This window comes from Papilio polytes, unplaced genomic scaffold, assembly GCF_000836215.1.
Source record: "Papilio polytes unplaced genomic scaffold, Ppol_1.0 DF822733.1, whole genome shotgun sequence".
NCBI lineage: Eukaryota > Metazoa > Arthropoda > Insecta > Lepidoptera > Papilionidae > Papilio > Papilio polytes.
The window spans coordinates 1,376,790-1,392,200 of NW_013526471.1; the positions used below are offsets into that span (position 1 = coordinate 1,376,790).

Here is a 15,411-nt window from a genome sequence, read left to right on the forward strand (position 1 = left end):
CCTCTACTTCTTCGTCGGAGTAACTCGTTGGTTCTTCCCCGGGCTTCAGAAGCTTGCCAACCAGTTCATATTTTTCTGGAAATTAAATATAGAATGGATGTCAGTTTTAAAAAGCAATTATCCAAAGACTAGGGATATGGTCTGAGCGGAATTTAAAAAAAAACTACTCATAAATAAAGCCTAGCTTTCGCCTACGACTCCGTCCAAGTGGAATTAAAAAAAAAAAATAAGTAGTCTATGTGTTCCTGACTATGCTCTAGATCTATACCAAACTTAATCACAATCCATTCAGCCGTTTAGTCTACAAACTCTAACATCCATCCATCCATCTAAACTTTCGCATTTATAATATTAGTACGAAATAAGTTTACTGAGTTATAATGAAGCTTTCCAGTAACATTTAGACATCAGTACATTAGATATCAACTAAAAGAACTGGTTTCGCTCTGTGGATTCCCGGTCATATTATTTTATTATTAAAGAAAATTATCTTTACCAACAGACGTAAATGATAAAAAAAGGATATAAACAAAACAGGTATAATAATATGATAAATATTAATCTACATTCACGTATACGACCTTGAATACGTTACGATAAACAACGAGCTTCAATATTACTCCAGCGAAATAAATTTAGTTTTATTATGTCTCCAGGCCATTATTATGAGTAGCTGTATACCTTTATACATTTCTAATGTTACTAACATTATAAATGCGATATGTATTTTGTTAGAAGGTATGCCCAGAAAGGCTTAAACTTACAGACAGAACACATTCTAGAACACACAGTCTACTGTTATTTTAATTTAAAGATTTATTTATAAAGTCTTTACAAAATTTGTTATAACAAAATAGTGGGCGATCAACTGTTTCCTATACTAGGCTCTAGGCCAGTCTTGGAGCCAGGGTTCTTCCGTCTTAGTGCTAGTTATTTAGGACATAAAGTAATACAAATCTAAAGTAGTATTCGCACAAACAGCGTCGTGGGCGACAGTTAGTATATCTAAAGTTTTTTATATATACTATAAGATCTATCTTTAGGCGTGTCGCCTGCGATAAATGATAGAGGGTAGATAAAGTATGGTCATATTTGTTGCCAGACAAGATATCTAACAAAACATGCATTGATAAGAAAATCATTGCATACAAGTTTTTTAAGATAAGTTTAAAAAAAAAATTTCAATATATATCCTGTTTTAATGTCATGTCATGAACATTCTTCCACAAACAGGTAGATATCACATCTCCACACATTTGTATATTCTTTCTAAATTAATTTTCCTTGGAAGGCAGAAACTATAAAAGTATTTAAATATGAGACTCCACATTTTAATAGTGTATTAAAAAAAGCTCAAGATAATAACAAGTTACAACATTGCCAAGATATCGCTAAAGAATACTTAACTGAGAAGATTAGTCTACAAATTCCGACTAAACATTACTCTATTTTTACTAAATGCGAAAACAATGATATGTTCCATTTTTATTTACTGAGGTAGGTAGAGAAAGCAGAACTACATCGAAAATCGTCTTGTATCGATATTATAATTTTCATGCTGTTAGTCTTACTGTTACATTAAAGAAACGTAATTTAAAAGTAAACCGATCTTCAAAATTAAACTTGTTTCCACATATGACCTACTTTCAATTTTTTTTCTGCAAAAAATATTGGTGCAGAAGGACATTACGAAAGGTATTGGATAAATGAGGCCTTGTTTAAAACAGCTGAAAGTTCTGTTATGCTTGTTAACTTGTTATTTTATACCTTGACTACATAAAGTTAAGACTCATTTTAAAATATATTGTCGTAAAATTTGCATGTTTTTCATCTTACTCAATGTATTAGTTTGAGTACTTAAAATCATGTTAATCAATTTTATCTCTATTGCCTTTAGACTTAAGAGTTGTATTTCAAAATTTGAAGACATGCAGTGCATCCAGACAATGGCTTTGTATGCTTCTTGTTTATATTTATCTTTAAACCATAAAATATTGCAACAAAGATTGTGGTTTTATTTAAATACTTTAATGACTGAGAAAATTAAATTCTTAACTATTTGTTAATTTGTACTTATTTCTAGTTACCATCCTGCTTGAATAAGGAATTATTACACAAGTTATTTCTTAAAAGTGGCTGAAATCATGCAAGTTCATAAATCAACCTCTGTGCATATAAAACAGTACTACTGCAAAAAATGATTGTTTTTTTCCTCTTCAATTTTTTACATTGAACAAAGTTATATAAGTTTACTATAAGAATATGTATATAATGGGGAAAACTCTAACACATAGTAGCTTATGTAATAATCTACAACATTGCATAAAACATGAATTTCAAATATAAACCTGTAGCTCCTCTATTAATGGTGCATGGTCTACCTATTTATCTACTGAATTTTCTAAATTCATGTTTATGTAAAAAAATCAACCCAAGCAATCTACATTTTAATGGTATTTCTATTAATTTTAATTTGTGTGAGGTCAGATTGGCATCATGTGAATTGACAATAAATATTATGTCATTCAAGTTTATGAAACGAAAGGGACAAGGCCTGATGATGAGGTTGATATAATGAAAACATTCACACTCATAACTAAGTAGGATTTGTAGACATTTTTCTGTTTAGTACAGTCCTGGCACATTTCTGCTTTACTTTATTTGTCTTGCAGTAAATAATGTAAATATATTTACCTCTGAACTGCGCCTCCCATTCCTTTACAGAGTCCATTTCCAATGAATTGAGATCACTTAAATCATCATACTCCTTGTCCGATGATGTAACAGAGAATGTTGCAAGTCCTCTTGATGCATCTTTACCACCAAATGCTGCATATGGACCACCTTTAAAATAATGGTATTGATTAAATTAAGAATGCATGTTTAGCAGCAGGTAACTTGACAAACATTTAAGCAATCAAATAATAAACTACACCATTTATATTAAAATACAGAATAATAGTAGCTATTATACTTGAAAAATCTTATTAGAATTTAGTTGAAATTTATAACACATGGTATTGTTATACATATAACCAAATTGCATGCTTGCAATGCATAACAAAACCGGGCGGCGATAAAACACTGACTCACTGTGTCAATTCTATTTATAAACACTTGCATAGCTCCTTCATCAATCTAATTAACTATTCTCATAATTAAGCCTGAATTACTACACTTACCGACAAAATATACTCACCGGGACCATAGAAACGACGTCCTCTGGTGACGTCGAAAATCCAGCCGTTTACCGCTACAAGCACTCGGCCATCGGGCTGTGAACCATCGTATTGCCGTAGCTCAGCAACAGTCATATCTTTACGGAGTTTTGGTAATTCCAGCACCTCCTTAACAACTTTGGTAGACTTGCTTTTATATATTTTATACACTAACACTATAATAATCACAGTAAGAAGTAAGTTCACGGGACTGTATATGAGTTCAAAAAAGATATTACTAAGCGAAAAACTCTCAGGTTCGGGGATTTTATTTTCCGGCGCAGACTCCATATTTAAGAACTTAAAGTTACGGTTAAAAAGATAATACTTTCGTAGTTTTACACTTAACCGTTTGCAAAGAGAGTGTGAACTGTGCGTCTACCTAATTAATAAATAAAATCATTCAAATCAAATCACTGGTGATTGACGTCACCCTTAATACAATTCAAAATGTCGAATTTCGAGTAGTGATGTCTACACACATAAAATCGATTTTTAGAAAAGCGTTTAAACTAACGAAACAAATAAGCCCGGATGATATGTTGATATTATGTTTTTACATTTATCATAAATCCGTCTATGAATATTTTCAGAACATGGCTCTTTAATGAAATGGTTCTATATTCGCTACATTTTTTAACATTGGGAATCTTTGGCAGAGTAACAACTTGAGCCAAACAAATGGAATATGGCCAGTGTCGTCTATAGTGTTAAAGAGATTTACAAGTATTCTAATATTGTTGTTTCTTAGAAACCTTTAACAAACATCTTTATACCAAAACCTCAGTTTAATTGACTAAATTGTCAAAATCATACATGTGTAAAAAATACAGAAATATCATGCATTTAATCTGTCTTCTATGTTATAATTCAGCTTTATCTATAACACATTTTTTTATACCTTATAAGGTGGCAAACGGGCAAGCGGCCACCAGAATCTACCGAAAGAGACCGCTGCCCATAAACATCCGCAATTGCAGATGCGTTGCCGTTGCCTACCCTTAATTGACGGACGATGAGACGCACATAAAGAAGACATTTCCCCTTCCCATGCTTTCCTTTTAAGAAAAGGGTGGAAAGGGAAAGGGACTAAAATAAGGCCTCCGCCACCACACGCATCAGACGAAATGTGAAATTGCTTCCACTTCCCACCTGTTTTCTGTGTGGTCGTGGTATTCCACCTGGCGAACCGACCCATTTGTGCGAAGATGTTAAGCGGACTCTACCACTGTTAACATACCGATAATTTCTTTTTCATCTTATCAACATTAACTTTAAAGCTCCGCCAGAGGTCAAAATCGATAGTGATTTTTGGCGATTCATCGACCAACGAAGCTCAATCAATTCGATCGTGCGTAACTATAACCATAGACAAAATTGACAATTTCAATTTGACAGTTGACGCATTGACTTTGACATGTAATGCGTTTACAGTTTACATACAAAAAATACAAAGTTAATTATTAGTTTCCTTTTACTCCAATTGTACTTGAATAGGTATACATTACAATTTACATATAGATAAGATAATACAGGAATGGTCGGCGTGTCTTTAATAAATTTTACGTACCAAATAGTACTTACAAGTAATTTTGATCTACCGTGAAAATTATAAACAGAGACCGACGGTTTTAAAAATGAAGGAGCATCAGGGTGATTTGTGTTCTAGATATATAAAAATATTTATTGTTGTGTCGTGTTATTGGTGAGTAAATACAATTTACTATACATTATCAAAATCTTAGGTGAAACACTTCTGTTTTTTTTTTTAAATAAAAATGCAAACAAATCTGTAAATGTGTCTTACTCTTTTACTGTTATAACATTTACACACTTTTGATAAAGAAAAGATGTGAGATATAGTCATAGTAATCCAGCTAACTTAATTTACTTACTGCAATATTTATAACTACAGAACCATTTTTTTTTTGTACATATAAGTTTTGTATTATTTCAGGGTTGTGTCCATCGCTACAGTATTTGTTAACAAGACACTATTGAGCAGTGACTCAGTATCACTGGACGCCCCTCTATTTATTACATGGTTCCAATGTGTTGTGTCTTTTACTATATGTTTTACATTAAGTAAAACTGGAGGAATACCTGGAGTATTTAACTTTCCAAAAGGTTCACCATGGAATCTAGAAGTTGTTAAAAAGGTAAAAAATATTGCAGTTATTAGTTTTTGTTGTAAGTCTCTTATATTATTAGTAATTCACAAGGGGTCTATTATTAAAAATTAAACCACTTGTGTATTCTTGTTACGTCTAGAGTTATATCAGGAATTGTAAGGTTTATGTTAAAAAACAATTATGTAAAATGAAATTTTGTCTGTTTTTTTGCTTAGTAAATATTTATGTATTTCAGGTGATACCATTGTCCATAATGTTTACATTAATGATAGCAACAAATAATATGTGCTTGAAGTATGTTGGTGTGGCTTTCTACTATATTGGAAGGTCTCTGACTACAGTTTTCAATGTACTGCTGAGCTGGCTCCTGCTACGACAGTCCACATCTCTGAGATGTGTTTTGTGCTGCACTTTCATTATATTTGGATTCTATTTAGGAGTAGATCAGGAGAATTTATTAGGTAATTATGTGTTTTTCATTTTTATTTACAACTAAACACAAAATAGGTGGCAATGTCATTTAATTGTCCCCAGTTTTATAATTCTACTAGCTTTCGCCCACGGCACCGTCCGCATGATGTTAAAAACAAATACAAATAGCCTATCTGTATTTCAGACTATCCTCTACATCTATGCTAATTTTCATCCAGATCAATTTAGCAGTTTAGGCTACTAATTCTAACAAACATCCATCCATCCAAACTTTCGCATTTATAATATTAGTAAGATTTTAGTCCGCTTTTCTAAGTGTAGTGCACAAGTTGTATTGAAGTTTAAAATAGTGTAAACCCTTTGCATTTGTAAAATATTCTACCAAAGTTAATTTAAATTTAATTATTGGTTTAAACATATAGAAACTATTAAATATTGTTTTTTTATGTCGAATGAAGGAAAAATATTCGATTAATTATTCTAGTTACACCTAACTTAAGTATCGAATTTAAGATTAAAAAAAAGGTTCATTAAAGCGTTTGCCGCATTTATTAACCTAAATAATAATCATTGCTTTATTCTGCCGGTAGATAAGATACGAACGATAATTAGTAAAAAGATATGACCATTTAAATGGTTTTGACTTTACTATCGTGACGAACATCAGGTATTGAACTCCTTGGATTGATAACAGGCGTGGAAAAGAGAAAGAAGTAGGCAATATAGTTCTCGACCTTTCCCAATAATTCCTAATATCGATCGAACATTTTGAAACCTAGTGATTTATAAGAAAATGCGCTTAAATTCAAATGCCTCTACCATATTAAGGGTCGAATCACATATTACCATTATCATTGGGAATCGAAAAATAACAGAAAGACAATAGACAAAAGGTCGAAGGAAAACTGTACTGCAGTAGTAGTTTGTCAGGTTATCCAAAAAATTATGACGCAATATTTACGTAGTATTGCGCCATCGTATTTACGTGATAAAAGATGATTCGTCACTTTAGAATACGTGGCATCGGCATTTCATCTCGTATGATTTTAAATATTATTGAAACATGCCACCATCCTTAACTAATGACATTAGAAGTCCTAAACAGATAACCCTTTGAGCCTATTAATTGTTAGGCGATATATTACGATAATTTGTAACGTAAGATATTACGTCTTATTCACATTAAAAATGCGTTTAGATAGATGGCAGGATGTTAAAGTTTGTAGTCTAAACCGCTAAACAGATCTCGATGAAATTTGTCATAGGTGTAGAGATAGTTGGGAAAAACACAGTCTACTTTTTTATCATTATACGCTTAAGTAGTCGCGGGCAATAACTAGTATTGCATAAATATAGGCGGTTAGTTGACCTTGTTTTATTGTTTATAATGCTGATTATGACAGTTCATAGTTTTTATCAACTAAACACGTACGTGAGACAAGAAAGGTATAAAGATGAACGCGTGGTGTGCGATCGAGTCAGTATTGGCGCGGCTCGAATATGAAGTGGTTGCTCATTGTAGTGTTGTACGAAGTGTCAGCGCTCGCTCTCATTTACAGGATCGTTTTCCCTACTCGGTACCATATATGGAGTTATCGGGTCTTTCATGCTATCACTCTACTCGATATTTACTAAGAAAGTGTTGCCGAGCGTCAACCAGGAAGTGTGGCTGCTGTCGTACTACAATAATGCGTACTCGATCATATTGTTCCTGCCGCTGATCGTGATCAACGGGGAGGTTGGGGTGCTAGTGCAGTATACAGGCTTCGACAGTACCTTCTTCTGGGTGCAGATGGTCATTGGTGGAGTGTGCGGCTTCGCTATTGGATATGTGACGTCATTGCAAATAAAGGTAAGCTTTAAACATATTAATTCTTTGTAATATTTCCTTATACAATACTAATTCTGATAAGTTTCTTTAAAATTATTGGAGAGTAAATTCGTTTTTATTATGAAGATAACGGCTCATCTGTTGCACGATACGTGATGCGACCACGGATAAAACAGAATACCTGCAAAGTTCCCTAAACGTATTAGTAACTACGTTTTTTGCCATTTGCTCGGGTGACACTTTCTTTTCCAAAATTGTACTTATTCTTTATGACGTAATAAATATGGGCTACATTACTAAGGGATAATGTAGCATACTAGTATATACTAATATTATAAATAAATAAAAAAATTAAAAAGCTACGTTATCAGTGAGTGATATGTTATGTTTTTTTTTTTAATTCCACGTGGGCGAAGTCGCTAGCAACAGCTAGTACTAAAACAATTATTAATCACTAGTTTTGAGTTTATTGCTTACAAACATACAAAAATACCAATCTTACCTCTTCATTTTATTAGATATTCTTTTGACTCGTTCATCATGAGTTGACTTTTATTAAATTCTAGAACAAACTGAAAAAATTATGCCCGTGCCGTTTACACTTGGCCCATACCCTATACAACTGGAGAATAACGCAGGTCAAACATGAATTGTACGAAGTCACTGGAGCCAGTTAGTGTTATATTATGCCAGTTGAATGCCAGTCCAATTAAGTGCTATTGACAAACTTTACTGGTCAAGGATGAACCAGGCATTAAGCATGTAGGAATACAAAAGCTTAAGACGATGTAATATATTTCCATATGCGGAAAAATGACTATAAATAATAAAAATAATGCCAATGACATTTCGCAGTAGGTATATCAGGATTGCAGAATGATAAAAAAGTGATTCGATTTTATTCTTTTATTTATGTCCTTATCTGCCTTTAATGGTTTGATTTACAGTTGTTTATGTCTGCACTGGGTATCGAACTTCAGTTATTACCTTAGTAATGTTATGCTTGTGGAATAAATGTTTTTTATAAATAAGGAAAATTAAAATTCATGTCACATATTCGCATTTTCCTTATGCTTCAGAAAGAATCTTCAAAATCAATTTAAATAACGTTATAGCGGATAAAGAGATTTTAAAACCAACAGTGTTGATGTCTTTCTGGAAGTTACGATTAAAGCGGGTTCATTTTTAATTATTTTGATGAGACAACGTCGATACGCGAATAACGCATTTCAGTTCAATGATAAGTCAAACCTTTTATGAGATCTCAGGCCGTGGTCACGAAATTTGCGGCGAGCGGGCAGCGTCACGGGCATAACGGCACAAAAGGCTTAAATTTCTATCTATAATCTAGGCTAAAATCTTACATAGACATTTTATCTGAAGTTTTAAATGTCTATTTCAGCCGGCATTTTAGCCCACTGTGGACGGTTCCGCCCCGCTCGTCGCAAGTTGACCACGACCTCAAAAGAGTAGAATTGTTGATAGTAGAATAGTACTTATATGTGATTTATTTTTTCAGGTGACATCACCTCTAACGCACAACATATCGGGTACGGCAAAAGCCTGCGCGCAGACAGTGTTGGCCACTCAGTGGTACAACGAGACTAAGAACTACCTGTGGTGGTCCTCGAACCTTATTGTATTAGGAAGCAGTGCGATGTACGCGAGGTTCAAACAAATTGAAATGGAAGAGAATTCTAGAAAACCTGTGCCCGAAGAGAAAAAAAGTCTCGTATGACCGTAGATTTTTAATTGCATTTGTTTTAATTATTTTATATTATATTATTTTAGAAGTTTATATAAGTATGTGATTAATTTATAAGTCATGTAAATGTTCCAAAGTAAAACAGCATAGGCTTTATCCAGTGTGATGTGTATAGCGTGGCTATCATTGTAACTCGTCCCAATAAGATTCTCATGCGACTTCTATTGGGATTGGCGTAATCACGAAAGTGGTGGAGTTTTGACCCAGGAAATTAAATATAAGATATTTATAATTTTTAAATGTGAAATATGTTACTAAAATATATATTTCTGTGGACTTATGTAAATTTTTGTTGTAAGTTGACTTTATTTTATGTTCTTTGATTTATCTCGATATTCCTTTATTAAATAAAATATTTCATAATTAAGAATGTATTGTAAGTTGAAATATATTTATTCCTCGTCTACTTTATAAGTCTTTTATCTCGTAAGAATAATATACTACCAAATAGTAACTTCTGTAATATTTCGTAAAACTGACCCTTAATGATTACTTTATAAAAGACCTAATAATCCAAATATTACATTGTAATAAATATAATATGTTGAAGTATTTGTAGTATTTTTATTTTCATGATAAACATAATAAGGAATTACAAATATGAACCCATAAACATAAAGTATACTAGTAACTAAACTGTCTATTACCTCTTATACAAGAAATATCGCTGGATTTATTCTTAAAACTATCTTAATTATTTTCCACTTGTTCTATTAGCATTTTTAACAATTTCTCTTTGATATATCTGTATTTATCTTCTTTGTACACATTATTAGATTCGTCAGGATCAAACAAGTGGTCGTATAATTCACTGCCGTACACTTTGCTCCAATCTCTTCCGAAAGTAGTACTATTAAAAGATATCCATTCAGTAAAACGATATTGTTGTGTTCGTATACTATATCCCATTATTATTATTTCCTTTAAACGAGGTGAATCCGAATTATTACGTGGTGTCACTGACGGTCTAGGATATTGACTTATAGCGAAGCCGCCATTTTGATTTTTACCCGCCATTATTGGAAGAAGACTTTTACCCTCAAAACATAGAGATTTGTCTCTGGTTTTCTTACATTTCGGTATTCCTTGTATACCAATTAGATCGGCTATAGTTGGAAAAACGTCGATTTGTTCAACTGGGGTGTGTATAATATTTGGAGAAAATCCCGGAATGTTAAAAATTAGTGGCACTTTTAATGCTACGTCGAAGTTACTGTATTTTGCCCATAAACCATTCTCACCCAACGACCAACCTGTGAACAAGACATTTAGAAGAAAAAAAGTTAGAACACCTATTCTTTTAATTAAAAACCCATAGTTACCATGATCGCTAGTTAGTACTATTATGGTGTTACTAGTATTGACGTATCTCATTAAATTTCCTATTAGATCATCGATGTAAAGAGCTGCAGCATAATAGTTCCGTCGTATTCTAAACGTCCATTCTGGAGGCATAGTACCCATTGGATACGATATATTAAGTTGCCGTATGTCGTCTCTTTTACGAACATCACGCCACGGATGCCAAGCGACTAATGGCATCTTTTCTGGCATTTTGGGAAACTTTGGCGGATGTATATTATTCTTTGGAATTTGACCTGTAACGTACACAATGCATTTTTAGGATTCATCGGTATACTTTATTCGAAATTTAATAAGAATTAGACGTTTTTTAGCTCACCTAAGTAACGTGCTGGGAATTTTAAAGGTATATGCGGCTTGTGAAACCCAACTGCGAGGAAAAATGGCAGATACTTATTTTCCTTGAGTATATTTATAGCAACTTTTAAAGATTGTAAATCGGGTAACGTCTTATCGGGTTGTTCATTCACCTTTACAGGGCAAAGGAGATTACTATGTAATTGTTTTGTTGCTTTGTCTCTGCATACCGCGGCATCTTTATATACATCAGATGGTGGATGGTAAGGTAATTCTGACCAACTGTATGGGTAATCGTCCGAATAGTTTGAACTTGCGCCCGGATGAAAAATTTTACCCACGGAATATGTGTGATAGCCGTTTGCTTTTAACAGTTGTGGTAATGTTGTAAAATTGGCTACTTCATGGCGCCAATAACTATAAAAATCATAAAGACGTAAGGTGTCCGGCCGACGACCAGTAAGGAGAGAGTTTCGGCTTGGAGCACATAAAGCTTGCTAGTGAAAGAAACAATACATTTATTATTGGTAAATTTCTTGATTTCATATTTTATTAACTTTTTCTACAAATTAGTTTTTAACTTTCGATTCCGAAGAAATGTAACTTTTATATTTCTATGATAAAAAGTGATTATTGAGACCTACCTGACAAAATGCATTTTTAAATGTTATTCCACTTCCCGCAATTTTATTAATATTTGGTAAGTTTACATTTTGATCGTGTAGATGGCGCAAGTCGTCTACATATAAAAATAATATGTTCTTCGTGTTTAAATCTGCTGTAATTAAATGCTTTGACAGTATTACAATAGACAAGTGTGAAAAAAATAAGTTCAAGTAACTACGATTATGCATTTTCTCTTCGTATAGTTGAGCTCTGATTTCCTTTGTGTTGCAAAGTGCACCACTGGGCACAGATTGCATTAAAATTCCCGCGTTATTTCACACCAGTGCTGCCACACGCAATTCACTGTTTACAAATATCTTCTCAAATATTAACTTTTATAAAATAACATTAAAAGTATAGATTTGAAGTAGAGATTTAGAGTAAACTATATTAGTGTACATCAAAGTTTAAATTTGGTTTTTAAACAAATGACCTTGTAATAAAATTACTAAATAGTAGGTCAATTTGCCATTTTCACATAATGTTGGTAGCCATGTACTTAACTTGTGTTGTTATGTAAAGTATAGTTGTATACAAAATACATTCACTCACCCAATACCTTCACATATAAACTATACATATACATTTCAATCATCTGTTCAATGTGGGCGTAGGGATTGTCAAAAACGCTGCTGTATTGTTTTTTTTTTTGCATATAATACAAAAATAATTTAGATTTAGTTGATAAAGAAGTCAAATAAACTCCTCTGTGTAGTGTAAGAGATAGTGTACCAGTGTTTTTGTTTTTCGTGACGTCATTGTTTTCAATTGCCAGTTAAACTACGCAATTACATTGTTTTGCAGAAATGGATCTAAAATGAGAAATATATTAGTTAAAAAGGTGAGTGAAGGACAAGTTCCGTTTAAAAGTATTGTTATAATAACATGAGATGTAGCGTTATACATATTTATTGCATGGAAATTGTGTTTGAACAACCTTTCATCGATTTCCTTTGTCCTATAATGCCCTAGGGGTATAGGACCTAAAATTGTAATTTCTTTACCTGTGTTTTAAAAACGTATTTGTTTTATTTTCAAGTACATGATAATGTATAAATGATAGCCATTTAAGTTTGCAAAAAAAACAAAAATTAATTATGTAATTTTGTTAATTATTATTGAAATAAATTTTGCTATCAAATCTAAGATTTTCATTTTCTTTTGTTTAATGATAATTTATTATTCTGAATATAAATTAGTTCATTCTTATTGACATGCTCATTTGTTTATTTTCATTGTAATGAAAATTAACATATGCACATTTAAATATTTAAGAGGGTTTTTTTGAAGTGCTTTATTAATTAATTAAGAGTTTGAAAAAATTGCTTATTTTGAGCAAAGTTAAATTCTTACATTGAATTTATGATATTTGACTTATATAATCAAGTAGGGTTTATGGTTTACTAATTGGTGTTCACTTTTGAAAGAATATAACTTAACTATGTTTACTATATTTTGATTATATAAATTTAATTATTTATTTAATGTGAAGTTGAACTTGAATTAAAATAAGTAAAAATAAGTAAAATTCTAAAATAAAAAATTATCCATAATATTTTATGGTTCATAGCTGTTTTTCAATTGTATTCATTAAAATTTAATCTTATAAATCCCAATTACAATATAATCTTAACATTTGTAATACAGCTTCATTTCCTTTGATGGATTAATATGTTCAAATGCATAAATTTATTCAATTGTGTGTAGAATTATAAGAATAATTTTTATAGGTCCAGGTCCAATATGTCAGCGGACTCACCGCGGCACGTGCGCTCTGGGGGGCCCCTGATTGTGCCATCACAGCCGCCAAGCGACAGAGGCCTCATAGATGCTGTGTCAGGGTTTATTAATGATGTCACACTCTCCTCTTCTTCAAATGTAGACCCTAAAGATGTCATACAATGGGCAAGGTAAAGCAAGCATTCTATTAAAAATTTCTCGTAATCTATCTATAATAATAATTGTAATTTTGTTTTATTATAATCTGTAGGCTTTTAATTAAAGTTTTATATAATTTGTGCCATTAGATTCGAGACCGCTGATATAAACGAGCCTACACCAGAAGGTGACAGTGATAAAGATGTGTCACCATTACTGCTCATCTTGGGCTATGGCTCCGGGGTGCAGGTATGGCTGATACCAAACTCCGGGGAGGCCCAGGAGGTACTCTCGTGGCGACAAGGCACAGTGAGGGTGCTCCGTATACTGCCCACACCGCAGCACGGCGACTGCTTTGCAGCGAAGAGGCCCCTCATCGCCTTGTGTGATTCAGCAAGCCCTGGACCCACATTCTGCTCACTTAGTTTCATTTCAATAAGAGGAGGGGAACAGGTAAGGCATTGTGAACAATATTTTACAATTAAATTAATGTGAAAGTTAATGTTATGTAGTGCAATAAAATTTAAAATCAGTAAGATTAGGGAAACATACGATGTTATTATCAAATAAAAAATTACGCGCAATTAACATGTCTATTTTAAAATACGCAATATGTTATTGTTTATTTGTGTATTGCATAGGAATAAATGTTTCAAATTGCAGATAAAGAATTAGATACAGAGTTAAACAAGTTAACTGTTGATATTCTCTAACTCTTTATATCTCAAAGCTCTATGAAAATAATTATAAAACAAAAATATGAGCATTGATTTTCAGAAACATACATGTTTATCAGTTAGTGAAACCTAGCTTGTCAAATTGTTTGTTGTTTTGTTTTGTCTACCTCTTATCAGATGTTACGTCTGCCTCGTGGTTAGTTAATGTTCCGCTGACGATAAGCTATTATTATACTACAATCACTTTCGACAGCCGCATAATCTGATTATCCAGCGACTTTGCATAATAAATGTAACATATGTCGATCTTATCTTATTTTATACAGTGAGATGAAGAACCTAGACTTTGTTTTATCGAATTACATAGATCTAGAATTATTTGACTTATGATTTAGCTATTGTTTGCATTCTAGCTAGGTAGAATTTTACGTATAATTTTGTTACGAAGAGTTTTCAAGGTACATAATTAAGTAGTCATTGTAGTACGATAGATGGCGCTTTTTTGAATTACGTTGAACTAAAATATTTGACCTTTATACAAATAGGTGAAGAGTATAAAATTCAAGAACCCTATCCTGGACGTGTTGGCCAACAAGCGGTCCGTGGTGGTATCGTTTTCGGAGAGGTTCGCGGTGTTCGACGCGGCGTCGCTGGAGGACCGGCTGGCGGTGACCACATGCTACCCCTGTCCCTGCCCGCTCGGGGGCAGCGCGCCCGTCAACCCGCTGGCGCTGGGAGATCGCTGGCTGGCGTACGCCGACAAGAAACTGAATCCCACCAAAAGGAGCAGTGGAGGGTGTGAAGGTAATACTGATTATTGATAATGTATCGAGGAAATAATTTGTATTTTAGTATGTAAGTAAAAAAATCAATTAACATATTCATTTATAACATGTATTTGTAATTAAAACATTAGTTTCTATTGCAATATTAGTATCGTAATACGTTGACCTTACCGCGTGGTCATAGTATCGCGCGCTCTACTATCAATGTCTTATTGCCACACTGTACGTGCGGCGTTGGCTGTAGGAATCGCTGCTGTATACATCGCGTTAGAATATACTAACGCGCGTGATATTTGTTAATCACGGGTATTGTTTCCACTTTTGATATGTTCTTAATGACAGAGGTAATTAAAATGGTCAATATAATT

General features: G+C 33.0%; 3 protein-coding genes across 3 annotated transcripts in view; 1 reads left to right on the forward strand and 2 right to left on the reverse strand.

Annotated features, from left to right (window-relative positions):
• Positions 1-3,668, reverse strand: part of LOC106105662 (membrane-associated progesterone receptor component 1-like) — a 5,893-nt gene extending 2,225 nt beyond the window's left edge. The window contains exons 1-3 of the mRNA XM_013286086.1: positions 3,200-3,668; positions 2,695-2,844; positions 1-75 (exon numbers count right to left, since the gene is read on the reverse strand). Of these exons, the coding sequence (XP_013141540.1) occupies positions 1-75; positions 2,695-2,844; positions 3,200-3,509 (535 nt within the window). The 5' untranslated portion in view covers positions 3,510-3,668. The remainder of the gene's footprint in view (positions 76-2,694; positions 2,845-3,199) is intronic.
• Positions 3,669-4,620: 952 nt separating this feature from the next.
• On the forward strand, positions 4,621-9,654 carry LOC106105803 (GDP-fucose transporter 1). The gene is made up of 5 exons (XM_013286255.1): positions 4,621-4,923; positions 5,176-5,377; positions 5,586-5,811; positions 7,342-7,634; positions 9,133-9,654. The coding sequence occupies exons 1-5, from the start codon at positions 4,856-4,858 to the stop codon at positions 9,349-9,351; spliced, it is 1,008 nt and encodes a 335-aa protein (XP_013141709.1). The 5' UTR covers positions 4,621-4,855; the 3' UTR covers positions 9,352-9,654.
• Positions 9,655-9,707: 53 nt separating this feature from the next.
• On the reverse strand, positions 9,708-11,965 carry LOC106105684 (choline-sulfatase). The gene is made up of 4 exons (XM_013286111.1): positions 11,682-11,965; positions 11,060-11,534; positions 10,701-10,976; positions 9,708-10,631 (listed from the first exon to the last, which is right to left on the reverse strand). The coding sequence occupies exons 1-4, from the start codon at positions 11,958-11,960 to the stop codon at positions 10,069-10,071; spliced, it is 1,593 nt and encodes a 530-aa protein (XP_013141565.1). The 5' UTR covers positions 11,961-11,965; the 3' UTR covers positions 9,708-10,068.
• Positions 11,966-15,411: the final 3,446 nt, after the last annotated feature.

Coding starts and splice junctions, on each gene's coding strand:
- LOC106105803 (XM_013286255.1), top strand. CDS start 4,856: ATGAAGGAGCATCAGGGTGATTTGTGTTCTAGATATATAAAAATATTT. Junction 4,924..5,175: donor ATTGTTGTGTCGTGTTATTG/GTGAGTAAATAC, acceptor GTATTATTTCAG/GGTTGTGTCCATCGCTACAG. Junction 5,812..7,341: donor AGATCAGGAGAATTTATTAG/GTAATTATGTGT, acceptor TCTCATTTACAG/GATCGTTTTCCCTACTCGGT.
- LOC106105684 (XM_013286111.1), bottom strand. CDS start 11,960: ATGCAATCTGTGCCCAGTGGTGCACTTTGCAACACAAAGGAAATCAGA. Junction 11,535..11,681: donor TTAAAAATGCATTTTGTCAG/GTAGGTCTCAAT, acceptor TTCTTTCACTAG/CAAGCTTTATGTGCTCCAAG. Junction 10,977..11,059: donor ATTCCCAGCACGTTACTTAG/GTGAGCTAAAAA, acceptor TGTACGTTACAG/GTCAAATTCCAAAGAATAAT.